Below are 25,838 nucleotides of genomic sequence, written 5' to 3'. Positions count from 1 at the left end.
CACAGCAAGAGAGGGAACACAAGCAGGGGGAGTGGGAGAGGAAGAAACAGGCTTCCTGCTGAGCAGGGAGCCCAATGTGGGGCTTGATCCCAGGACCCTGGGATCATGACCTGAGCCAAAAAAGGTAGACGCTTAACCGGTTGAGCCACCCAGGCGCCCAATACCCCCTATTTTCCTCTGATACTTCTATAGTTTTACTTCTTTCCATTTTTGTTTTGAATCCTGTCAGGTCTTGGGATTTGATTTTACTCTACCTTTTAGGTAATTAGCTACCTTGTTACATTTTCATGGATTCTAGCAGAGCACAGGAGACTCCTGGGTCAGAGACAAAGGGCCTTATTTCTCATAGCACAGGGGCAGCATGAGATTCAGCATGTTTTTTTCTGTTTCCCTTGCCCCCAAGACCCACAGGAATGATGCAGAGCACCATTTTCCAAGACAGGAGAAGAGCACTTAGCTCAAGGAACCAGCCATTTTGTAGCAGAGAGAGATGCCATTTCATCCCTCAAGGATGCTCACTGCAAACATGGTGCTGGAGAATAGCCTGGGTCTTGCATTCTTGGCAAAGCAGTAGGATATGTTGGAGAATGAGCCCACTAGACTACTGTCTCCCAACAAATTCAAGTAGAATGTATTTTCATACGTGATGGGAGATAGGGATCCATTTTTTTTTTCCCCAAACGGATAGCTAATAGTCCAATACCATTTGCTAAGTAACTCCTCATTAGTGATTCAGTCAGTTTAAAAACACCACTAACTTGAAATACCCCTTTTGCCATATGCTACATTCCCATTCATAGATGGTACACTTCTGGATTTACATGTCTGTTAAAGTGATCCATCTCTCTGTTCTGATAACAAAACCATACTGTTTGGTTTCCTAGAGTGATAACATTGTTTTGATATCTGGTAAGTCTAGTCCCCCTGTTTTTGCTTTTGCCTCGTTGTTTTGTGGTGGGTGCTATTCTTGCTCATGTTCTCCTCAGATGAAATTTAGACGCACATTTTATAGAAAGCTCTGCTGGCATTTTGATCGACATTGTATTGAATTGGCAGATTGAGAAAAATACGAACATCATTCAGTAACATGGTGCATCTTTGTGATCATTCCGTTTTTTAAGTGTCTTTCAGGAAACTTTTGTCATTTTTTTGAGATTTGTAATCTCTTAATGGATCATTTCTAGATATTTTATAGGTTTATTGTGATTGGGAATAGAATCTTTCTTTCCTGTCACATTTTTAATTGGTTACTGCTGGCATACGGGAAAGTGATTTCTTTTTTTATTTGATCTCATTTGGGGCACCCCTATGAACTCTGTTATAAACATAATATTCCAATTAATTCTCTTTAATTTTCTGGTGGGAAGACATATCTACAAATAATGACAGTTATGGCTTTTTTTCTCCCCAATATTTACCTTCAGTTCATTTTCTTATTTCATTGGCTGTGACCTCCAGGGCAGTGTTGGAAATGGGCATCTGTGTTAGTTTCCTATTACTTCTGGAACTAATTACCACAAACTTGGTAGGTTAAAGCAACATAAATTAATTGCCGTAGAGTTTTGGAAGTCAGAAGTCCAAAATGGGGTTCACTAGGCTAAAATCAGGGTATCTGTTGGGCTGCATTCCTGCTGGAGGCTCTAAGGGGAGAGTCCATGCCCTGTTCTAGAGGCTGCCTCTTGTTCCATCTTTCGGGCCAGCAGTGCAGCATTTTTTATCTCTGTCTGACTCAAACTCTTCTTCTCCTGCTTCTCTCTTTCCCTCACAAGGATCCTGTGAGTACATTGGGCCCACCCAGATAGTCCAGGATAATCTCCCCATCTCAAAATTCTTAATCATATCTGCAAAATTCCTTCTGCTGTTTAAGGTAATGTATTCCCAGGTTCCAGGGATTAGGATATGGACATCTTTGGGGGCCCCTTATTCTGCCTACCACAGCATCCTTGCCTTAATCCACATGTTACAAGGAACAAGAGTAATATTTAAGCATTAAAAAGTAAGGTTTGTTTTAGGTTTGTAATAGACCATTTTGTCAAGTCGGGGAGTTTCCTCCTCTTCCTGGTAATGAAACTTTTATCAGGAAAGGATGTTGAATTATTTTAAAATGTGGGGGCACACATTCAGATGATATTCTTCTCCTTAAATCTATTAAAGTTATGAGTTACATTAATAGAGTTCTTCTTGCTGAAATATCCTTAAAATTCTGAGATAACCTCTATTTGGTCATGATACATTATTCTTTTTATACAATGATGAATTCAACTTGCTAATTTTTTTTTCTTAGAGAGCGGGAGAGGGGAGGGGTGCAGAGGGAGAGGGAGAGAGAGAATCTTAAGCAGGTTCCAACACCCAATGCAGAGCCCGTTGTGGGGCTCTATCTCACAGCCCTGAGATCATGACCTGAGCTGAAATCAGGAGTCAGATGCTAACTGACTGAGCCACTCAGGTGCCCCACAACTTGCTAATATTTTATTTAGTGTAGTTACCTCTATGTTCAAAGTATGTGTGGCCCATGTCCTGTGTGTGTGTGCATGTGTGCAATCTACCTTTATGTAATTTTAAAATCAGGAATATGCCCTTAGGTGTACTTTACGAGACCTCACGGGTCATTTTCACATATTTAATGTTAAGGAGTTAACAGAGGATTTTCGAACACTGACTCCCCAGAGGGGTCTTACACAGCAGCCTAACACAAGTCATAAGCTCTGCTTTATTTGATGGATTTGTTGGGGAAATATTTTTGACTTTACAACAGTGACACAGCACTGATGGAAATCCTCAAGAAATAAAAATATCTACATGCAAAATTAGAGAGAATGAGTAAATTGAGAATCACCTTAAATGATACGCTGAATGAAAGTGAGCCAAGAGCACAAGTATATACAATGTCTTAAAATAAAATGTCAATGTGTTTTGGAGATAGAATGGGTTAATATGGATGTACCAAGCAAATACTGGTAATTTTTTTAGATTTGGAGTTTGAGGCCCATCTTCTTTGGAGAACTGTTTCTCCCACTGAAGAAAGGCACATATCCATAAAGGGGTGCTTTAGCAGGAAGTCAAAATAGTTTCACTGACCCCAAGCTAAAACATAGCTTGATTGCTATCTTCAATTACATGGAAAGTGGTGAGTGGATCATGGCCAATTCTCCATTTATAGAGACAAAGGTGAGAAGATGGTGGCATTTTATAGCAGCAACATGTTTGCTTAAAGAAGAAATATTACTGGCTCTTGGAGGAGACTAGGGTTCCAAGAGGATAGTGAACCTCAAGATCAACATAGTCTTGAAAAATGGTAGGCAAACAAGCCAGCCATGGGTATGCTATGCCAAGCCCTGTGCAGGAGACTGAGAGTCCTCACGTGGGTCACTGTTGTGGTCTGAGGTCACAGCTGCCATTTGCCCACCCCTCTCACCACAGTGGATGGAGGAAAACAGTGTTCTTCAGAAATCCCAGGACACGATCTCAGTTTCTTCTCCCAAGCTTCCATTGGAGATGATGCCTAAATGAGGGCCAGGCATCCTACAGGATCATCTTGCAGAACAAGATCGAGGTCCCCTTGCTCGACTGTGGTTGGAAACTCAGAAGCTAGAATCTAGGAGAGAAAGAGACAAAGTAAACATGATGCAAGATCCTGATTAAAATTAGGTCATCCAGCTCAAATCAGAATCTTGGAGCTTGTAGAAAACCTGTAAGTTTAAAGCATAGGAAAGAATTTGTAACCTAGAAAAAGGAGCAAGCATTTCTGGGACCTTGATTTGTAATACTGCATGGGAAGGTCTTCTACCTTGGCCTGGTGTATGGGCTCCACTCTGTGGTCCTGGCTCCCTTCCTTCTCTGACATGGCTAGATGTCTTTAGGAGACACCCAGATTCTCTGGTCCCCTGAGCCCCAGATCTCAGGATTACCTGGGCAGCTTGATCAGAATATAGACCCCAGACCCCCTCACAAACCACCAACTGAGGATCTTCAGGAACTGGGTCAGGAAATCTACTTTCGATGTTGAATGGCTGCCTTGTGCCTGACCCCTGGGGTCCCAAGGCTGGCTTCGGGAAGCACTTTCACCGGCTAATGGCAGTTCACCCGTCAATACGGAGGCTCAGGAACACAGAAGTGTTGGGTGTTAAAACATCATGAGCTCAAATGTATTTTTATTTTTTAATTTTTTTTAGACTTTATTTTTTATTTATTTGACAGAGAGAGACACAGCGAGAGAGGGAACACAAGGGGGAGTGGGAGAGGGAGAAGCAGGCTTCCCGAGGAGCAGGGAGTCCGACTCAGGGCTCGATCCCAGGACCCTGGGATCATGACCTGAGCCGAAGGCAGACGCTTCACTGACTGAGCCACCCAGGGACCCCTCAAATGTACTTTTAAAAAGCTTTTCAACAAATCTTGCTTTTTAATGATTTCTCGCTTGGGAATTAATCTTTCATCATTTGTTTGGGATTTAGTTGAAAAAACATCACTGAAGGCCACACCCTTGCTTTCCTGTTATTAGGTGGGATTCTGCAGCATAAACGTCCTTTGGTTTATTTCTGAAGCTTATGCTAAAATGAGACTAAAGGTAGCAGCAAACACTTATGTACGTATGGGGGACGGTGCTCAGTGCTTGATGCGAGTTTACACATTCCGTCCTCTATGGAAGCTTGAGAGATGATGAGGTAGGTACTGTTACTGGCCCCGTTTTTTTTTTTTTTAATTTTTTTTATTGTTATGTTAATCCCCATACATTACATCATTAGTTTTAGATATAGTGTTCCATGATTCATTGTTTGTGCATAACACCCAGTGCTCCATGCAGAACGTGCCCTCCTCAATACCCATCACCAGGCTAACCCATCCTCCCACCCCCCTCCCCTCTAGAACCCTCAGTTTGTTTTTCAGAGTCCATCGTCTCTCATGGTTCTTCTCCCCCTCCGATTTCCCCCCCTTCGTTCTTCCCCTCCTGCTACATTCTTCTTCTTCTTCTTTTCTTTCTTAACATATATTGCATTATTTGTTTCAGAGGTACAGATCTGAGATTCAACAGTCTTGCACAATTCACAGCGCTTACCAGAGCACATACCCTCCCCAGTGTGCATCACCCAGTCACCCCATCCCTCCCACCCCACCCCCCACTCCAGCAACCCTCAGTTTATTTCCTGAGATTAAGAATTCCTCATATCAGTGAGGTCATATGATACATGTCTTTCTCTGTTTGACTTATTTCACTCAGCATAATACCCTCCAGTTCCATCCACGTCGTTGCAAATGGCAAGATCTCATTCCTTTTGATGGCTGCATAATATTCCATTGTATATATATACCACATCTTCTTTATCCATTCATCTGTTGATGGACATCTTGGCTCTTTCCACAGTTTGGCTATTGTGGACATTGCTGCTATAAACATCGGGGTGCACGTACCCTTTCGGGTCCCTACTTTTGTATCTTTGGGGTAAATACCCAGTAGTGCAATTGCTGGATCATATGGTAGCTCTATTTTCAACTTTTTGAGGAACCTCCATACTGTTTTCCAGAGTGGCTGCACCAGCTTGCATTCCCACCAACAGTGTAGGAGGGTTCCCCTTTCTCCGCATCCCCGCCAACATCTGTCATTTCCTGACTTGTTAATTTTATACTGGCCCCGTTTTTACAGCTGGAAAAACCAGGGCACAGAGAAGTGACTGGCGTAGTGTTTCACCACGGTGGAGTCCTGCCCAGCCTCCAGAGTCCTGTTCCTGACCACCACTCTGTGCCACCATTAACCCCGTCTACTCTGTAGGAATTCCTCAGATCGCCCCCATCCCTGCGGCAAGCATCCCCACCCTCCTCACATCCCTAAGCTTTCTTTGTGGATGGCTCCTGTGTGGGGTTGTACTGCCGAGAGCTGCTGAAGGTGCATGCTGATGTGCCTCATGGCTCCCGAAGCTCACGGTGGTCCATGCTCAGGGATGCTCCACCCTCTGTCCTGCTGGCCCGGGCCCTCACCAATGGGAGTTACTTCTGCCTTGTGCTCTCAATGTTCCCGCTGTCTTGAACTTGTCTTCTGCATCTTTCAGGACTCAGGCATGGGTCTCGGGGGACAGATGAATGCTGGACATTGGGGTGGATTTGTTCTCTCCCCCCACTGACCCATGTCCATTGTCCTGAAACCACACTTGTGCACCCAGTCCCCAATGTAAAGAGATCTTAGCCAGCCCCTCACCCAGCCTCCACATCTCCCTGGACAAGCCTGATTTTAAGGATGAACGCAGAAAGAAAAAGATGATAATGAGGACAAGGGACTCGCCAGTATCCACAAGTATCAGAGCCAAAACTGAAGCTTGGGTTTAGGTTTCTGGCTCCCAGCTCTTTGGGGCCATAGGTGCCTCTCTGTGTGGTACCTGAACTCTAAAACCTAGTGAAGCACCTTGATCCTACCTGAGGGATGCCATTGCTTTCTGTCAGAGTGCTCTTCACCAGGTAGGAGGTAGCTGGGATCTGGGGGCTAGTTTGATTTTAAAGCCGATGGACTAGCTTCAAGAACTAGTTCATTCTAACAGAGCCTCTGGGCTGGTCTGTAAGAAGATGGTCCAGTTACACACTCTCAACGCAAGGCTGGGTTTCCTGGACGGGTGGGGAAGCAGAAGGCAGCCGTGGCTTTGCTCTGATGCATCTTCCGTGGCATGAGATACAGAGTGTTTGTTCCCACCTGTCTTACCCTCTTTCTTATCCCTTTCTGGCCTGTTTCCTCTTAAAGGAAAGGGCTAGAATAATATATCTTGTGCAAGCACCCACGAGAATGAGTTGAGCTAATGTGATGGAAAGGGCTTAGTAATCCACAAACCATCAGAGAAATGGAAATTATCAACCTCTGTCTCACTTCCTGTTGCTCAGAGGTGGTGCTAGTCACCTGGATCATTGTTGTTTGTTAGTACTGGGGGTGGGGGTGGATCTTTAGCTGGAGAATATGGCTGGGGTGGTGGAATTAGCCACAAAACCAGGGCAGGTTGCTGAATTGCACAGAGGGAGTAAAGCACACGAAGGCATGCTGGGCTCCCGAGCTGGACGTGCTCTCTGAGCCTGGAGTACCGACTGAGGCGGACAGGCCCAGCTCCCTATGCAGCTCCGTTACTAATCGGTAAGCACAGGGAAACCCAGCCTGCAAATCACACTTAATTGTTCGCATATGGTCTACCAGCTCTCCGTTTACTGCGAGATGCGCGGCAACAGAAGGCTCTTCGCAATGCTGAGCTGTAAACACACAGTCTATGGGCCTGTTTGGAAAGGAGTGAAAATGAACAAATCAGTCATTGTTCTGGAGAGCCCACTGCAAGTCCTGCAGGAACTATCCTGGCATTAAAGTTGTTTCCCCCCGAACCCTAAAATTCATTAAGCCAGGATCCAAGATAATGACCCCATTGTCCAAAACTGGAAATCTGTAACCTCCCTTGCGTGGTGCTTTTTCTCAGGAAGAGCAGCTTCTCAGCAGAGGCACGATGAACCTTTGGGCTGCATGGTTCTTTGTTGCTTTGTTGCAGCAAACCTGCCTGACTTCTCCCCACTAGGTGACAGAACACACCACCGCCCTCCTCCCTGCCCCAGTTGTGACATACAAAAAGGTTTCCAAATGGCCCCCAGGGGCCCAAATTGCCAGCAGTTGAGAACCAGTGAGAGAGGATAGAGATGAGGGATGGGCTAAGCCCATCAGTGATGTTGAACAAAAGTGGGGCTTAGAGGGGCATAAGCAACCTCAGGCTAGAATAGAGCCAGGAGGAGGACTCTGTAAATAAAGAAAGCGGAGTTACAAGACGGTGAAAACAAACAGCCTTGCTTCGACTGGCCATCCTCAAATTGTCCTTGCTGTGAAAGGTGATGGCGAGGGTGCTGAGATGAGCAAGACCAGTTAAAGCGTAAGCCTTGGGCCAAGCTCACACACCGGCAGTGGCTGGCTCTGCAAGTGACAGCCAGAGCCTCAAGCTAGAAAACAGCCTTTTCTAGAGGGGCTGGGAGCAACGGTGCTTAAGTATCAACAACCCCAGCCTCTCATCCATATGCGTCACCAGCAGTTATGTCATAGTTCATAGGAAGCTGGGTCAGGAACCAGAAAGACAAGCACGGGGAGTTTGGGCAATCAGAGTATTATTGGAGACCCAGCTTTATGGTCGTTGGTGTCTGCTGGGGCTGCAGAGTCATGCCAAGCCAGAGGCTGGAACGTCTGTTCTAACGCACACATGCACACACACACACGTGTACACACACACGCACACACACACGTGCACACACACACATGCACACACACGCACGCACACACACGTGCACAAATGCACATGTCGTGAGAAAGGCAAGATCATGACTCCAGTCCTCGGCCTGGGGAGTGTGGATGGAACCTTGCAGGAGAGGGGCTCAGGGCCAAGCGGGAAGCAGTGCAGACACAGTCCCTCTCAAGGAGTCAGCTGGAGGGCCAGGACACTAGATGTGTTCTCGGGTTGAGTGGCGTGGTCTTACAGCCTAAACAATACATACCAGTCTTTTCGCTTAAAAGGAAAATGCACTCAAGCACTAACTACTCATCATCAAGGAGTAATATTTTTCTAGTGCTCTTTTTACTGAAATTTTAGCCTGCATTTAGTGCCTTGGAAGCCCATGCTTATCTCCACACCGTGGTCTTTGGCTCTCTACGTGTGCATATGCGTCTTTAACACACGATTATACACGTGTCCAGTTTCTTCAGGGACCCAGTCTGCCTTGGCCTCTACCTAATCCCACACATCTGGACACAGTTGCCCCTGCACGGGTGATTGCCTGGCCAACAAACTCTGTGATAGGACAGGTGAGACAACATGTCTCACTAATATCCCAGGTCGGGTGGGGGGGAGTTAGAGGGGGGATAGGGGGTGGCAGTTTAGTCCCCATGAAGGCCAACCTTGATTGACTCAGACATGGTACTCTTTCCCCACTCCAGCTCTTGGCCTGGGGGTGGGAGCTCGGTATCGCTCAGTGGAATCTTAAAAAGACAAAGCACTATGAAGCTCCAAATCTGAAACGTGCTGCAGGTGTCCCAGAGACCTGGCTCTGCCCCTCAGAGCCCTCCCCAGCTCATCACATCCCTCTGCCTTCCTCCTCTTCATTCTCAAGGATAATGAAACACCTTTCTTTCAGGATGCCGTTACCTTTAAGGTGCTAGGGATAATACCGCCAGTCCAGTGGAATTCTGATTCAGGGTTGGTTTCCTACATTGAGAATCATTTTAAAAGAACAGCATTAGGTCTGACGTCATTTTCTCCCCCCAAAAATGACAAGCATCTGTTGCCGGGGGCCTTCGCATGGAAGGGGTGTTTTCCCTCCTGATGAGTGAGCAGTCTGTGGTTACCCTGCACCTGCACTGAGCAAACGAGAGCCTGGCGCCTTGAACTCCTTGCTCTGCTCTCTGGTCTGCAGGGGCCGCTCTGGTTATCTGGGCGAGTCCGTTAATCTTCCTTTGCCACCATCCCCATCCCCATGTTTGGAGGAGTGTTTTGTCTTCCTGTGTGTGCAAGCAACATGGCATTCCTAATCCTTTTCAGAGGAAGACCCACCCATGTCCTGCTGCTTAGCTGTTCCTTCTCAGTGCTTAGCTCCCATCTGATGACAGGGGCATTTTCGGATGTTTTCAGCCAACAGCAGGTAGTACTCATTACTGTAAAGCTTCTGCTCTTGGCATTCGCCCTGCTGCATCCCGGCCCTGCTGTCTTGTAGCTCCCTCCTCGGTGCCTCCCAGGTGGTCGCTAAAGCTCGCAGCCCCAGGAAGTCTTTGTTCCGTGAGGGGAGAGCCTTTTGAGAAGGCTGCCTCCTGGAACTCTTTCTGGAAGTTTCTGGGCTCCTCCAGACCACAGCATCCTGAGCCCCACCTGCCTAGACCTCAGCTACTTCCATTTCCCACAGTCTGCTCTGACTCGAGGCCTCGGCATCCCTCTCAAGAGAGTTCCAGAAGGAAATTAATGATAGTGGTACGTTTTGCCACGAAATGCTAAAATAGCCATCAGTTGGAATGATTCCCCTGACGTGCAGGTCTAATGTGCTGTGCTGAATCAAAAGTCTGGCTCGGTGAGCCAACTCATTAAATCCTTACGAGCAGCCATCCTCAGAGATTGTCCTTCTCACACATTTTCCTGCTCATTCTGTCCCAGTTCAGCCCTATCAGGACTGCTTTTGCTTTATACCCACCTCATAACCACCTCAGTAAGAGGCCAGGGTTGTTCGACTGAGTATACTCGTGGAAATAAAGTAGGAAGAACACCTCTTCCTGTTCCCATTGTACAGGATCCATTGCCTTCCCAAAGCCGGGTTCCCCAACGTTCATCCCAACTGTAAAGTGCCCAGACCGTGGGAGATTTCCCTTGGGTGGACTCTTGTGTTCTCGATCCAGGCAATGCTCAACTATGTGCAGGAAATGGAAGGCGAGCAGGAAAAGCCTGGAAATGGGAAAACCCGGATAATCCTGCGAAACCCTTCGGTCATTCATTTTAACCGCCCCCCCCCCCCCCCATGAGGCCACTTCCACAGTCATTCACCCAAGGGTGCGGCTGGGAAGCAGATGTGCTCGGAGAATCTGAATGGCCCATTTGAAATTCTACTGGGTTTCATTTTCTTCCTCTCCACCCTGTGGTAGAATCCAGTTTTTATTACGAGTCACGTAGCCTGCCAGTGATACTGAGAAACCAAAGGAGAACAGCACACGCTCTGGGCTGTTCCCCAGGGGGCCCTGTCAGTCACCCCCTGAGAAGGGCACCGCTGGGAGTCCTGGAACAGACCAGCCGCATGTGGAGGCTCGCAGTGACCAGGACCTGCACCCTCACTCTCGGAGCTCAACATGAGGGACTCGGGGGCAGGCGGGCACGGTTTCTGAGGCTGGCCATTCTGCCCGTTGTTGGGAGGGTCTGGGCATCGGTGCACTCCGCCTCAGACAGCCTTTGCAAGGCATGACGGTCATTCTTGACATGACAGGTGGGAGCCTCAGACCTTGCTCAGAGTGACAGGTTTCTGAACACTGTTCAGTGTGAGTGAACGGTAAGTCGAACTTTGCTTTACAGCTTGGATTCTTTCCTGTATGGCCTTCACGCCCTCTTCAAAGGTGACTTCAGAATCACAGCACGAGACGAGTGGGTATTTGCCGACATGGACCTTCTGCATAAGGTTGTTGCTCCGGCCATCAGGATGTCCCTGAAGCTTCACCAGGTAAAAAAATAAAAAAGTTTTAAAAAATTCATTTTTTTAAAAAAAGGTAAGTCTGAAACATTAGGGAGCAAACAAGACATTTCAGGTCCCTTTTCTTGGCATGACATTTGTGAGTGGGTGTGTTACTTGGGTAACTAAGCATTGAGGCCACCCAGATATTCTTGACATCAGCCAGCGGCTACTGGCCCTCGAGAGTGGCTAGGAGGTGGGGATACTGTGCTAGGACAGAAAAGGGGAACTGGCCAGAGAAAATGACATCTCAAGTTCCCAAACCTAAGCCACAAAGCTGTTTCCCTGGGCACGTTCCAGCAGTTAGGACAGTGGGAGGAGGAGGTGTCCCCTACCCAGCTCGGGATTTGGAAGGAGAGGGGAAGAGTCCATGTGGATGTGGGCTTGGCTCTTGGGGTCATCGGCTGAGTCACCGTCTGCACACTCACCCCCGGGTCAGCTCTCTGGTCCACCTGAGTCCGCAAACGGACTTCCTTCCTCCAGGACCAGTTCACCTGCCCCGACGAATATGAAGACCCAGGGGTCCTCTATGAGGCCATCCAGTCCTTTGAGAAGAAAGTAGTGATCTGCCACGAGGGTGACCCAGCCTGGAGGGGCGCCGTGCTGTCCAACAAGGAGGAGCTGCTCACCCTGCGGCACGTGGTGGACGAGGGCACGGACGAGTACAAGGTCATCATGCTCCACAGGAGCTTCCTGAGCTTCAAGGTTATCAAGGTACAGTGGCCCTACCTCCCGGCTGGTACCAGCGCTCGCGTCCCTGGGCCAGCTTCTCTTTCAGGGACACGGTCTTGGGGGAGCAGAGGTGGGCCAGGGGGCCAGGGTCATTCCCGCCCCTGAGAACTAGTGTGTAGGCAGGGGCTTTGGCAAGAAGTCCTGGTAGATGCCCATGTAGATGAGGGTCAGGATCTGGCTTATTTGTAAACACTTTCTAGTTCTCTAAACTTCCAGAACTTTAATAACCTATTCCTGGACCTGAAGGCTTTCTCACCAGTATTTCTTCTCTTTGTATTGCTTCAAACACTGGATCGAAAACAACAACTTTCTTTTTGCCGTTTCCCCATGAAAGTGGCATCATACCCATCTTCTAGGACCGCTCTTCTGGCCTGACCGTGGAAACGGCTTTAGGCCAGAGTGGTGTAGTCACTGATATTCAGACCCACAGCCCTGCTCACGGTCTGTAGGGTAAAACCAGCAGACTGAAAACACGCGCCGTCATCCGCTCTCCTCCCCGTTCCTTCCCCGACCCGCAGGTTAACAAAGAATGTGTCCGTGGCCTCTGGGCCGGCCAGCAGCAAGAGCTCATATTCCTTCGCAACCGCAACCCAGAGCGTGGAAGCATCCAGAACAACAAGCAGGTCCTCCGAAACTTGATTAATTCCTCCTGTGACCAGCCTCTGGGGTACCCCATGTATGTCTCCCCGCTAACCACGTCCTACCTAGGGACCCACAGGCAGCTGCAGAGTGTCTGGAGCGGCCCCGTCACTTTGGACGGCATCAGGACGTGGTTCCGAACCAAGTGGTTAAGGTAGGCCTTTCCCACCCAGGCCTTCATCCAGATGCTGGGGGTGGGGGGTGCGTGTAGAGCTCCCCCATTTCTGGTTAGAGTTTCACTGTTGACCACCATTTCCACGTACGATGAAAACTGCTATTCCCAAGCGGCCTAACAGATCATTTGTCTCCACAAGCAGTTTCAGAGGATGAGTCGGGGGGAGCCTCACACAGATGAGACTCTGTGTCCCTCACACTGGCCGAGGCTGAGGTCCGGCTCGCATTCTTGCAGAGGTTGTGGGTCTGCAGGTGTAACTGTTCCACCTCTGTCAGGGAGACCAGGCCTGAGCCCCCTCCCACCGCCCCCACCCCGGCGTGCGGCTCTCATCCAGTAAGCCCTCTGCTCGCTTGTGGAAAGGTCTCGGGTTAGCTGGAATGGATTTGAGGAGGAGCGGCCGTGGAGTGTGGCAGAGCTGCTCATCTCAGGCCCCAGAGCCCAGGGTTCTTTCGGAAGGGCAGGGCTGTAGCTTATTCACCCCAGGGCAGTTTATTCATTTACCACGCACTGGCATTTGGGGACCAGGAGCCCCCCTCTCCCCTACTGCCCAGGTGTGCTGCTCACCTGTGGAGCGCAGTCTTCCACCCTGACTCCGACATGGGTGGGGGGCAGCCCTGGAGGGGGTAGGAATGTCTGCTGAGAGCGCTTGAGGTCCCTCTCCCCTCCCAGGGTGCGCAAGGGCTGTGATTCTGGCCAGGGAGGCGCCGGCAACATTGAAGACGTGGACGGGAGGGCTGCCCCCTCTGCAGGCGGCGGCCGCGCTCCGGGCGGCGAGAACCAGGAGAGCAGCACGGAACAGCCCGGAAAAGATGGAACCCACCACTGGTCACCCCGCGAAGGGACACAGAGGACAGGTGGGTGCAGGGGGGCCTCAAGGTTACTGATCGAAGCTCCTTTGGTCCCAGTGACCAACGCCACAGGTGATGCTGTATTCTAACCTGCAAGAGCTCCTTCTTGCAAAAAGAAAATAAATCAGGATTGGGCCAAAGGATGCCCCAAATTTACTGACTCTGCTCGCAAAAAAACTCTGTTAGACTCAGGTTTTATCCTTTATCCATCTCTTGTCTATTACCGTAGCCAGCCATCTGTCTGTCCATCTGTCCACTGGCCACTCCCTCCATCCCACCTCTCCCTCGTTCAGTGGCCATTGGATCGTGCGCCTTCTGTGGCTGGCAGTGCTGTGGCTACTGATCCAGGCTGGCGTGTGCATCCTTCTGAGAGTGGATCCTCTCCCTCTCTGAATCTGTGGGCTGCACAGACAGGCCTCCTGCTCCCCCATTCCTGCTTCTCTCTGGTTCCCACCTCCCCCATGTACACCTGACATTTCAGAGGGTAACAAAAGAGGGGAAAAGGGATGCCAGCAGACGGGATGGAGGAGGTGCATTGGTCCACGTTTGGGATGAGTTTCAAGTCTAACATCAATTTTCAACTAATGCCCACCTAGTTAGGCTCAACCAGATGGATGAGGTTCCAGAACCCGCTCCACAGGGGGCGGCTGGGTTAGGAAAGGTGACACTGAGGGCTCGCAGAGGACATACCAGGTAGATGGATGCAGGAGAGGCAGATGCTCTGTCCTGGTTCCCGCCAGCACATCAGTGCTTGGCTTTGCACTTTGCAACCTGTGAGTGATTCCATCTTTTGGCCTCAGTGCTTCCTCACCATCCAGAAGCCTTCATTAAGTGCCTCTATGTGCCTGTCCCACGGGCCAGCTCTGACCAAGTGAGTTAGCAAGGACCAGTCTGTGCCTCCTGGAAGTGCCCTAGGCAAGGCTGAGGATTTAACTGCAACAGGATTTACAGACAACACGGGCAAGACGGAAGATAGACAGACAGCTGATAGAAAGAAAGAAAGAAATGAAGGAAGAAGGAAAGAAAGAAAAAAAAGAAAGAAAGCTGATAGTAGAATAATACAGATACATAGGGAGATAGAGAGAGATGCAGGTGACCGATGGATGAACAGATAGACGAGACCGAGAGATGGAAAGATGGAAGCTAGGAAGGAAGGGAAGAAGGTAGGTAGGGAGAGAGAGGGAGATGGGTAGCTGGGCAGAGTGGCTGGTGCTACCTGCTCCTGCCTGGAGCCATCTGCCCTGAGGGCTGAGCAGAGCCCCTGCCTGGCCAGAGGCCTCAGTGCTCCAGACTCACTCTCAGGCTGGGAGTGTCTTACTGCTTCGTTAACACTTGTTATTGCTGCATGAGCAATGTTAAGTTTCAGAATCATTGAAGCGATTTTCCAGATGGGAAAATGCAGGGTAGCTTCCAAATGGAGAAATGCCTGCACACTTGGCACGTCTGTCCAGGTGACTTGTCTGCACCAGGAAAGTCTGGAGTCGGGGGAGGGGCTGGGATTGGGCTGGAGGAGGCCCGAGCTCCTCCGAGTTGGAGGCCGGCGTGCTGGACGAGCCTGGGACCCCGTGAGACGCCTCTTCCCTTTTTTACGAGTAAAAAGGGGCCAACGCTGCTTGGCCTGGCAGACGTGTCCCTCCCTAGTGTCCCTAGTGTCCCTCCCTCCCCTCAGGACCCGGACACCCTGGGTAGTGAATGTTCTTCCCATTCACAGCCAGAGGCCTGCAGCTGGGAGCACATACAATGATTTTTGTGGCAGATGTTGGAGCAGGATCTTCCAGAGCCCAAACCAGCTGTTAATTTTTCATTATTGCTTCTTAAAACGGCTCCTACCGAGGTCACTCCTGGCTTTCTGTGCTCTACACTGTACCGAGGCGGGCCTGGGACATCAGCCACAGGCCTGGGCTCCCAGCACGCGTGACTGTCAGTCCCCACCTGCAGCCCGAGGCTGCCTCAGGCTCGGAGACCCGCTGTCGTCTTGCTCAGGGGCTTGATGGAGCCCACAGCCAAGCACCAGTGGCTTTGAAGCCACCTGCCTTGCTGCTGTCCCCTCCTGTTGTGTGCCCACCTGCCCGCCCGCCAGGGTTCTATCAGGCGCACCCCTGCAGCAGTGACAAATCGTAATAATAAGTAACAGTCCCCCAGCCCTCACTGCTGCCCAGTGTCATCCTGCATGCTTTCCAAGTGCAGATTCGCTGGTCCTCACTGTGACCCAACGAGAGAGGCCCTCCCTGTCCTCATCTGGTAGCTGAGGAGATAGGGCACAGAGAAGTTAAGTCACTGCCCAGAGTCACCCAGCGGGGATTCAGACAGACCCAGGCAAGACGAGCCCAGAACCTGCCATCCTAACCACCGTGCATGGTCCCGTCACTCTGGCCCTGGGGACGCTGCGTCACCTCATCAAGTGCCGCCCTTGTCCCCAAGCCCAGAATCGAGCTGATGGAGCCACCATCCCGCACCTGCTCCAGCCCTCCTTCTGGCCCACGAGCAGGCAAAGCAGACACCCAGTTCTGGGGACAGCAGCCAGCCGCCTTCCTTTTTGTCCCTGCTGTCCCCACAGGCCTGCCCTGTGTCCACAGGCGGACAGGCCTACAGAAGGAGGGCGTGGCCCGCTGCAGAGGGGCAGAGGGCTGGGAGGGACAGGGGCCATGGCCCGAGGCCTGCCCTCCCTTCCCCGCTTCGACCACGGGAAGAACCTCTCTCTTGCTCTCCTGCTCTCTCGGGCCCTGCCCCCAGCCCCGACAGCGGCACGTGATCATAAGTCTCCGCCTCGCTGCCGGAGTGGTGTCATTTTGGACCGTTCACATCAGCCTTCACCCCCTCACTCAGCCTCTGATCAAATGCCACTTGGAGAGGCTCCAGCAGGCAGGCCCCCAGCAGGTCAGGGCCGGGGAGCTGTCTGCTGCCCCCGGGCTGGGTGAGATGGGGCAGGGGCAGAGGGGCCCTCGGGCTCCGTGGGTGCTCCTATCCAGGCCTGCAGACGTTAGCGCCGGCCACACCATGCCCCATCTCTACCCTGCCGACAGCCGCAGGAAGGCCCAGCGTCCACCCTGGAGGGGAGCCCGGGCAAGTGGTCCATGCAGGCTCCGGATCTGGGCCTTGAATCCTGAGTGCCAGGCGCCCTGCACAGGGCTCTAGGCAGGAGTGTGTGGGAGCGGGTCGGCTTGTCCCTTGTTCCCATGGCTCCCTGGTCCTGTGGGGGGAGGTGGGCGGGAGGAGGACCTGTGTAGGGCCCTCTAAAGTGCCAGCTAGGTGGCCGCTCAGCGGGATGGCCCCCCCCAAACTCTTGAGAGCTGAATTCCACCACTGTCACTGAGGCTTCCCTTAGGGCTAGACACTGGGTCCTATTCCCACGTAACCAGCATCTGTTCATCACAGCCCAGACCACTGGCACCAGGAGCTGCTGATCCTGTTGGCTTGTCCTTGGTGCCCCAAGCCCCCTGCCCAAATCTCCCCAGGGCCCAGCTTTACGTCTTTCAGGAGTTCTCCAGGAACCCTAGTTGTGGACACACTCCTGGTGATGCCTTGGGGACAGGACTCTGGCCACATGGAGCTGGCACAGTCCTGGGAAGAAGAGGGACCCCAAAGGGCAGCTGAGGACCAGACCCCTGGTCTCCCACAGGCAGCTACCACCCCTAGAGCATCCAAGCTGTGTCTCTGGAGGCAGCCAGGATCCCCAGCTGGTCTGCTCAAGGGTCCAAGTGCTTCAGAGGGGCCACCCTTTCCAACCATTTGGATTAGCGTTCCCAGGGGGGCCCAGTGAGCTGAGGGAAGCTGGGGGTCATGGGTCCCACACAAGAGATGGTGGGGATCACCCCCCTTTCCCCCCCCAACCCCGGCTGAGCTCTGGCTGATGCAGGGAAATCTGGGGGCATCCTGGCAGAGTGGGTCTCTCAAAAGAAATCTAGAAAGGCCCAAAATGGGTATACGAGAGGGACAACCTGCCTCTCCCACACTCAGGACGCAGACACCTCTCCCTCCTGCCCCCTGGAAAAGTTCAGTGTCACCTTCTTTTTTACTACCACGTGGTTGAAGCCATACAGGGCTATTTGCCACCCTCCGCGGAGGTTCTTTGCACCTGCTCGCTCCCCGTGGGCAGTACAGGACAGGACCCTTGTCTCTTCTCTCCCCGTCCCTTGGCAGTTAGAAACACGCGCTGTCTTGTGAGCCCCATGTCAGAGCCCCAGGACTCGGGGGACCAAAGCACAGGAAGGCGAGAGCTTCCTGAGGCTCCCGTGCTGTGTACCCTTATACCTGGTAAACAGCAAGTACCCGCAAGTGCCCACGGCGTCGGGGGAGAGCACACCCAGCTGGGCCTCCAAGGTCTGGCCGGGACCCCTTCCACCGACCTCCTCCTTGGCCGATATGGATGGCATGGGCACCCAGGGAGGGTTTCTGGCTCAGAGAGGGCTCAGGGCACAGCGTTTTCCATTCCTGAGGTCCTGTGTGCAGAAGCCCCAAGGTCCCAAGGACAGGAGGCCCCGGGAAGGAGCCGCTCTTGGGGACCGGCAGCCCCACCTGGCTGGCTGGCCCTGCCCCTCGGACCTGCTGCTGAGATCTTTCCACGAGACGCAGCCAGTGGTGGGAAGCCACCCACCCACCATGCCCAGCAGGCCAGCATTTCCCATCCCCAAGGGGCTGTGTCTTCTCTGGCTTCCTCGCCCTCCGTGCAGCTGAATCAAAGCCCTGTGCCAACATGAGTGGAGACCACAGCTCCCAGAAAGGAGGCCAGGAGCCTGCCCAGCCAGCGTGGGGTCGTTAAAGGCCGTTCGCCAGTCAAGGGGAGGTGATTCCTGTGCCCCGATCTCTGGCCTTGGCCTGGAACAACAGGAGAATCCCTGACCCAGCTCCCCGCCCCAGAGGCCGCCCTCCCGTGCGCAGTGAGGGCCTAAGGGCAGCCTGCAGGTGCACACCCCGGGGGTCTCAGCCTCTAGGGCACAGCATTTTCTAAGCTTCCCAAATGGTTCTAACGGCCAAGGATAAGAGGCCCTGGCCCCATGCTAAAGTTCTCAGGGCTAACTCTGCACCTAATCGGGGATTTAAGAAGCTCTAAGGCTCAGTGTGAGGTCAGTTTTGCAGGCTGGTCCCAGCTGTCCCTTCCTGCCAGTCCATGTGCTGAACCTGTGGGGACGATGTAGTCATTGTCACTTCAAGGGGGCCAGGAGGGCAATGGCCCGTACCACACACTACCACAAAGCAGACAGTGACCACCCATGCGCTCAGTGCCGTGTGGGAGGGAGGCCCCCGGGGGGTCGAGGAAGAGGGCTGGCCTCTCTGAAAGGGCACGACCGAGAAGCTGAGCCAGGTAGCAATGATGGAACCGTCTGAAGGGTGAATGTGAACCAAATTCTAAGAAAGGGATCTTGTTTTATGGGGCCCAAGCTCAACTCCCATGACTGGGGCCGCACCTGTTCCTTGACTCATTTCCCAGCTGCACGTCCCAATCCTGGGCCTGGGGTCCTGCTCAGGCAGGAGCACTGTCCCCAGCCTGCCACCCTGTGCATCTGCTGGCCCTGCTGTACCCAGCACTCACCGTGCGGCCTCAACTTTGGCCCGACAGCCTACCATCTTCTTGCCTCGCTACAAAGTAGATGTCCCAGCCGGGACGGGACTGGTCCCTATTGGAGAGGCTGGTGACCTCCTTGCAGAAAACAGTCAGGAATTCCTCGCTAATCTGAATCCCAGATTGGGGAGGAAGACTCCACCCTTCAGCTGGCGAGGATGTGCACCATGGCCTTCCAGACAACCATCCGAGATGAGAGAATGGTGCCAGGCTAATGAACCAAGAAGGGTCATTTTTCTGGTATTTCCAAAACCCAGGTTCTGAGGAGGTTTTCCGGGGAAATACTCATAATCTGATAATGAAGTAATTGGCAAAGTAAGTTAAATTATCAAATAATGATCCTGGGTAGCACAAGTGCATTTGCATGGCTTGCTTACTTGTTCCATTTGCAAAATTAATTTAGAAAAAAAATCAAGAACCACAATGACAATAGGGAGCAACGAGAAAGTCTGAAGCGAGGAAATGGGGGGAGGTACCCCTGTCTTGCCTTGAACATAGACCATTCCCCTCTGACCTACAGATGGGTCTTTGTCCCCTGGGTTTGGAATCAGCTGAGAAGCTCCCCACCAAGCGCGGGTGGTCTGCGATCGCGCATCAAAACCACCGACTTGCCGAGGAATGTGCAGTATTTTTGGACAGCAATCAGCATTACCGCATAAATCACAAACAGATGTTTGGCCTTGTCGATCTCTGGATAAACTAACAAATCACCGTCTCTGCTAATTGTGACTCGTCAGGGTCCCTCTCCTCCCCGTGTTTCCCTGTGTAAGAGTAACTTAGCTCTGCAGCAGGGATCGGCCAGATGGGCCCCAGCTCCCGGTGAGAGCCCCGTGCCGGGGCGGGGAGGGGGCTGCCCACACTCATCCCTGTCCTGTGGGACTGTGAGCAGCACCATGGGGGGCGCCCCCCGGGGTCCCAGCGGGCAGGCAGGAGGCAGGAGAGACTGGGTGGGGACACCTGTGTGGAAATGGGCACCCCACCATCTCAGCGTCCACACCGCACTAAGGTTCACGTGAGGCAGAGGGCCCTTCCAGCCAAGAAGCCGCTGGGGGGGAGGAGTGGGGCTGGAGGGGACCCCTGGAATCCCCATATTAACGCATGTTCCCTAAGGAGTTCTCTCTCAAGGACATGTCAATTCTCGGGACCTCCTCTAGACAGACGTAAGTAAATTAGAATCGCCAGATGCACAATTAACCATTTGGGCTGAGGTTGAACGTGAGAAAATGCATGGGACAGTGCCCAGGGGCTCACCCCTGCACCCCCTCTATTTTTACCGATTGAATGCCTAATTGTGGAAGCTTCAGGAGACACGTTGATAAGGCACTTGCTAGAACTGTGACCTCACTGACCGCTCCCTTCAAAGTCATAGCTGAACATTAGAGCCTAGTGATTCCCAATACTTCAGTTATGCGACCGAGCATTCTAGCGAGCACACGCTTTCCTCCCCCTGCTTCCCTACAGAGCTGCATGGGTAGGCTCCTTCTCCCCTCTGCTGTGGCAACCTGTTCTGCTTTCTTCTAAAGGCAGAAGGAGTCAGTCTGTCCAGGCCCCTGGGGCGTTATGCCAAAGGCCGGCCATGCTGAGCTCGTCCGGCCCAATCCTAGAAAGCCACCAGGCCTTCCTGCAGACGTCCACGTCGGTCCACGAGTTGGCCCAGAGGCTCTCAGGCAGCCGGCTCTCCCTACACGCCTCGGCCGCGTCCCTGCACTCGCAGCCCCCGCCCGTCACCACCATGGGCCACCTGAGCGTCCGCGAGCGGGCCGAGGCGCTGATCAGGTCCAGCCTGGGCTCGTCCACCAGCTCGACCCTGAGCTTCCTCTTCGGCAAGAGGAGCTTCTCCAGTGCCCTGGTCATTTCTGGACTCTCTGCTGCGGAGGGGGGCAACACCAGCGACACCCAGTCGTCCAGCAGCGTCAACATCGTCATGGGCCCCTCGGCCAGGGCCACCAGCCAGGCCACACGGGTAAGGGGCTCGGCCGGCGGGGGCCAAGGCAGGTGTGCGGGCCCCTGGCCTGACGCCCCGCCGTCCGGCTGCCTGTAGACTCCCATCGCCTCGTCCACGGGGTTCCCTGAGTGACACACGCAGGTAGCGCTAGACAGGGGGTGTCCTGGCTGTGCGCAGAGGCAGACAAGTACGCAGCGCACGTCCCGTAGGGGCCCGGGTCACAGTGGGCGGTACTGGCGGGTGCCCGATGCCCACGCTCAGCAGAACTGCTACCCCGAGCCCTGAACCGGGGAGGGGAGCGGGAATGTCCTCTGCGGATCCACAGAGCAGGAGCCTGTTCTGCTTCATGCTCTTTTCACATCACCCTGGCCTGAGGGACAGGAGAGGACTCACGCCAGCACTGGAGTTAGATGCTCGCCGATTCCTGGCGCCAGATTTCCTTTTCCAACTGCCGGGGGTCCTCCCGCTTGTGTGTATGTGAACCTCAGAAAGAGACAGGTGGAAGGCCTTCCCTAACTACACGGTGACTTACGCAGAGCTCCATGCTAGCTGATGTTGGGTCACACTTGAGCTTCGTCAGAGAGGAAGGAAAGAAGGAAGTAAAGAGACCCCCGGCCCTTCCCTTCGGTCGGGAGGGAGAGACCGGGAGGCACCGGGCATACATGGGTGTCACAGCGGAGGTGTCGCGTGCCCCTTCTGCGGGCTCACACCTTCTCCAGCCAGAGGCTGACGCTCTTTGCAGAGCACGAGGGTCACCGCCTGCCCGGCTTTGGTTCGGGGTGGGTTACTTGGAGGTGGAGGATGGGGGCCACACCCCCGGGGGCAGCTCCACAGGCAGGGGCCAAGGGCAAGCAGGCTGCTGCCTTCAGGAGCCTTAGCTAGGTTAATTAGGTAACTACACGTCTAAACAAACTTCCCTCTGTGTTTCCATTTCCTCAGAAAAAAATGCACAAAATCACACACATTTCTCGTCCTCCCCCCGCCCCCGCCAGTCTGTTTAAGATACCGTCTGTGGGTGTGCGTCTGGGATTCTGGCAAGTTCCCGCAGCACAATAGGGTCCCTGGCACTCTGAGCACCGGTATTACTGTTGGGGCACCAACCTGCCGGACTTAGGGTTTCCGCCAGGGGGCAATGCGTGCGTGTGTTTGGGGGGCACTGGCCGGACCCCAGGACGTGCAGGCACACAGTGACCTCTTACCGAGGGCATGTCCATCACCTGGGGAAAGGTCCCCGTGTTCAGAGCCCCCAACCCACCCCGGCACGGTACACCCGTGGCCTCCATCCTTCCAGCGGAGGCCAGCCCCGCGGGCCCCCACGCTGGCCCTCAGACCCCCTGCCACACGGGCGGGGTAGGCCACCCCCGCAGCGGCCACTGGTGGTCAGAAGCGGCCTTACACGTTTGCTGAGGCTCCCTGCTTCTCTCTCTCTCAAGCACTTCTCTGAGCCGTGTGAACCCACCGAGGCCACCGAGCAGGGGCAGCGTCGCGACCGCCGTCCGGCTGGGCCCGTGGCAGAGAACGGGGCACTGCTGTGCAGGAGAGCCAGCCAGGAGGACATGGGCCTGGACGACACGGCCTCACAGCAGAGTGCTTCGGATGAGCAGTAGGGGCAGGGGCTGGGGGGGGCCCTGCTCTGCAGCCATGAGAGCCGCTCTAGCAACCCGAGGGACGCTACCTCAGGTTCTCGAAGGACGTCTCCCATGGCGATGAAACACTTGACAGCACACCTCCCTCCCCCCCCCGCCCCCCCCCCCCGACGCTGCTCCAAGCTGCCCCCCCACCCCCCAGAGCTCCCGGGCGTGGCACGCACAACTTCCAGAATTTGAAAATTCTAACAAAAGCCAGGTAATAGCTTAACAACAGCTAGAGTAAATAGAGCGCCTAAGTCCCTCTTTCCTGCCCTGAAGAAAATAAGACAACTGCATGTTAACCGATTGGCATTTTGGACATTCCCGTAAACCACGTTCAAGACGCAGTAGGGTTCCATCGCCGCGTAAAGAAAACCTCACCTCTTCTAGCACATTTATGCAGATGTTAAGTATAAGCCAACGGCAGCTTTACTGAAACGTGGTAGTGCATGCAGTCATGTCTACACTCTACTAGTGACCCGAGTGTAGACATCGAGTCCTGTGGGAGCGTGGAAAGCCATCCGGACTCACATGACGCTCGACTGCAGTCCCGCGGGTCCCCACGAGCCAGGCCTGTCTCGCCCGGCGCTCCTGTCCACTCGCAGGAATGTTCGCTTGTTTTCCGAGCCAAACCATCCTTCCCGTGTCATAGAACACTCGCACACACCTTTGTTTTGGGAATTAAAATGTTTACAGTTATGGCTGTGTCCGGTTGTGTGAGTTCTGGGGTATCCTTTACTGTGAGAATGGCGTTTGGGCAAATTCTGGGACCTTCCCCAAGTGAAGCCTGTCACCGGGGAAAGCAGAAACCTGACTTCTTGTGGATGTACCGGAGGGTGAAGGGGTCCTGAAACACAGTCTATGAAGAAGAGCATCACTGACCTGGTGAACCATCCCTTCTGGAAAGACAATAGCTAGAAGTAAGTCATTTTGGGGATAGTCCCACGACTTTCTTCAAGGTATCTAGGATTTGAAGTGTGGGGGCTAGGGGAGGGCACAGCCGAGAATTTCTTTCCCCCTGGAAGCAGATGGTAATTTTTTTTTCAAAGTAAGGATTGCCAATTAATAATAATAGGTGGGCTCTGTAATCAGAGACACTGTGCATCATTCTCAAATCAGCCATCCCTGGAGATGCAAAGTTGGTTATTATTGATTTAAATGCAGGTGTCTGTCTAATGAGAAGCTGATAGAACCTCACTGCAGTTCTCTAAGTCGGCCAAACCAAACTTGGCTGGCAGTCCCTGAAATCCTCTTGGGCAACTTTACAGCCAAGCCCTAAGGACTAAATGGCCGGCCCTGAGCTGTGAGCGTGACCTCCCCACAAAGGGCATCTCCTTGAATTAAGTCAGCCTGTTTTGGGCTGACCACCCTCTTGGGCAGCCAGAAGTAAGAAACCCAGAAAGCCACGGCGTTCCACAGAAAATGGATCTCCTGACAGAGCTGGAAAACCAATAGGTCGAGAAACAGTAATGCAGATGAGAAGCCAAAGTGCTCTGGATGCATGTCACTCCGCTCGAGATTCCTGAGCTGCTTCTCTAATCAATGACCCAATGGCTTATCCGGGTCATCTCAGTGCAAAGGAAGCAGACAAGGACGGTCATGGTTTGTCAACAACAGTAAGGCCCAAGTCCTCCGATCCGAATACAAGTCTGCACTGTCTGAGAGAGTAAAACCGTCTTGGGCGTGCATGCTGGGAGTGCGTACACACACACACACGTGCACGGGTGTGTGTGCCCCCAAAGGGAAAGATGGGGTTGGATGCACTCCTGGACCCACATGCCTGTCAGCAATGCAGTCACACTTTTTCTCTACATTGTGGTAAAGAACCTTATATTTACAACACGTGAGCCTGTTTGTTTTTACTTTGAGAGGACGCATGCGCGGGTGATGGGGGTGGTGCAGAGGGGAAGGGAGAGAATCTGAAGCCTGACTCGGGGCTCCATCCCACGACCACAAGATCATGACTCAATTCGAAACCAAGAGTTGGGACATTTAACCGACTGAACCACCCAGGTGCCCTAACACACACACACACACACACACGCGCGCGCGCGCCGCACACACACACACACACACACACGAGCTTGTTAATCTGATCTTCAGCCAGGCAGCTGTTTATCAGGGTGTTCCTTGCAAAAGACTGGATTCGCCCCCATTTAAAAGAAATATTCCTAAGGTGACACCTCCGGCTGGGGCAATTTAAACGTGCTGCAGCATACAACCACCGGGTTATTTTCTGCATTTGGACACAACGAAATTGTTTCTCCTCTAGAAATGATCTAAAAACTGTAGTGCTTGGTTTTATATAAATCATGGGGCTAATCTGGCATTATTGATTCTAAATTTTGCACTGGGTGCTGAGACCATCTGTTTGGCAAGTAGTTTTCTAAAGTCACTTGATGCTCCAGCTTCTCCCTGCTCGTGAAGTGTGCAATGCGAAGACCCGGTATACTCAGCCCCTTAGGCCCTCTCCACTGCCTGGGGGTTTTGTCCAAGTCATTATGCTCCAGGGACATGGCCCCTGACACCAGCGTGCATGCACGCACGCGTGTGCGATCTTCCCAGACACAACCCTCACAAACTCCGAGACAGGAAGAGAAAGAGGAAAAAGGCCCATTCCACATTTTCTGGGCCACCATCGCCCCCCACCTTGCGCTTGATGACTTGAGGACTGGGAATGGAGTGAGCCATGTACATCAGCCATGACACTCAGATGACAGTCTATGCATTTGAAAACTTGTCCATCCCTGCACTTGTGCTTATTCAGAGGTAAAAAGAAATCGTTTTTTAAACGTGTGTGGTAAGTGGCTGGTGGTACAGTCTGCTCCGGCGGAAGAGGAAGGAAGGATCTCATAAACTCATTCTCCAAATCAGTTCTGCTCTGTCCCATCCAGCTGTGTTATTCCAGCTTAAGTTTGTCATACAGCAGTGCCTATGTCCATTTCGCGCTTTCCAAAGTGAATTCTTCCTTCCAGTTGGCCTCGGACCCAACTGTCTGCTAGGTGTCTGGGTTTGCTTGGAGAGTAGGCATTTCAAACTCAGAAATAAATGAGAACTGCTGACGTCAGCCTGTCCTCGCCACCACACCCCTTCCTCTCCGAGAGACCTCACCTCAGGGAGCGGC

General features: G+C 52.7%; 1 protein-coding gene across 3 annotated transcripts in view; it reads left to right on the top strand.

Moving 5' to 3' along the window:
• PCNX2 (pecanex 2) overlaps nt 1-24,554 on the top strand; it is a 304,545-nt gene extending 279,991 nt beyond the window's left edge. For all 3 annotated transcript variants that reach the window (XM_032430306.1, XM_032430305.1, XM_032430304.1), the window contains 6 exons: nt 11,034-11,178; nt 11,671-11,901; nt 12,438-12,712; nt 13,403-13,587; nt 20,665-21,104; nt 22,520-24,554. In XM_032430306.1, coding sequence (XP_032286197.1) covers nt 11,034-11,178; nt 11,671-11,901; nt 12,438-12,712; nt 13,403-13,587; nt 20,665-21,104; nt 22,520-22,693 — 1,450 coding nt within the window. In that variant the 3' untranslated portion in view covers nt 22,694-24,554. The remainder of the gene's footprint in view (nt 1-11,033; nt 11,179-11,670; nt 11,902-12,437; nt 12,713-13,402; nt 13,588-20,664; nt 21,105-22,519) is intronic.
• Nucleotides 24,555-25,838: the final 1,284 nt, after the last annotated feature.

This window comes from Phoca vitulina, unplaced genomic scaffold, assembly GCF_004348235.1.
Source record: "Phoca vitulina isolate PV1807 unplaced genomic scaffold, GSC_HSeal_1.0 scaffold43, whole genome shotgun sequence".
Taxonomy (NCBI): domain Eukaryota; kingdom Metazoa; phylum Chordata; class Mammalia; order Carnivora; family Phocidae; genus Phoca; species Phoca vitulina.
The sequence above is the reverse complement of the archived record's forward strand: the minus strand, read 5'-3'. Positions and strand labels throughout refer to the sequence as shown.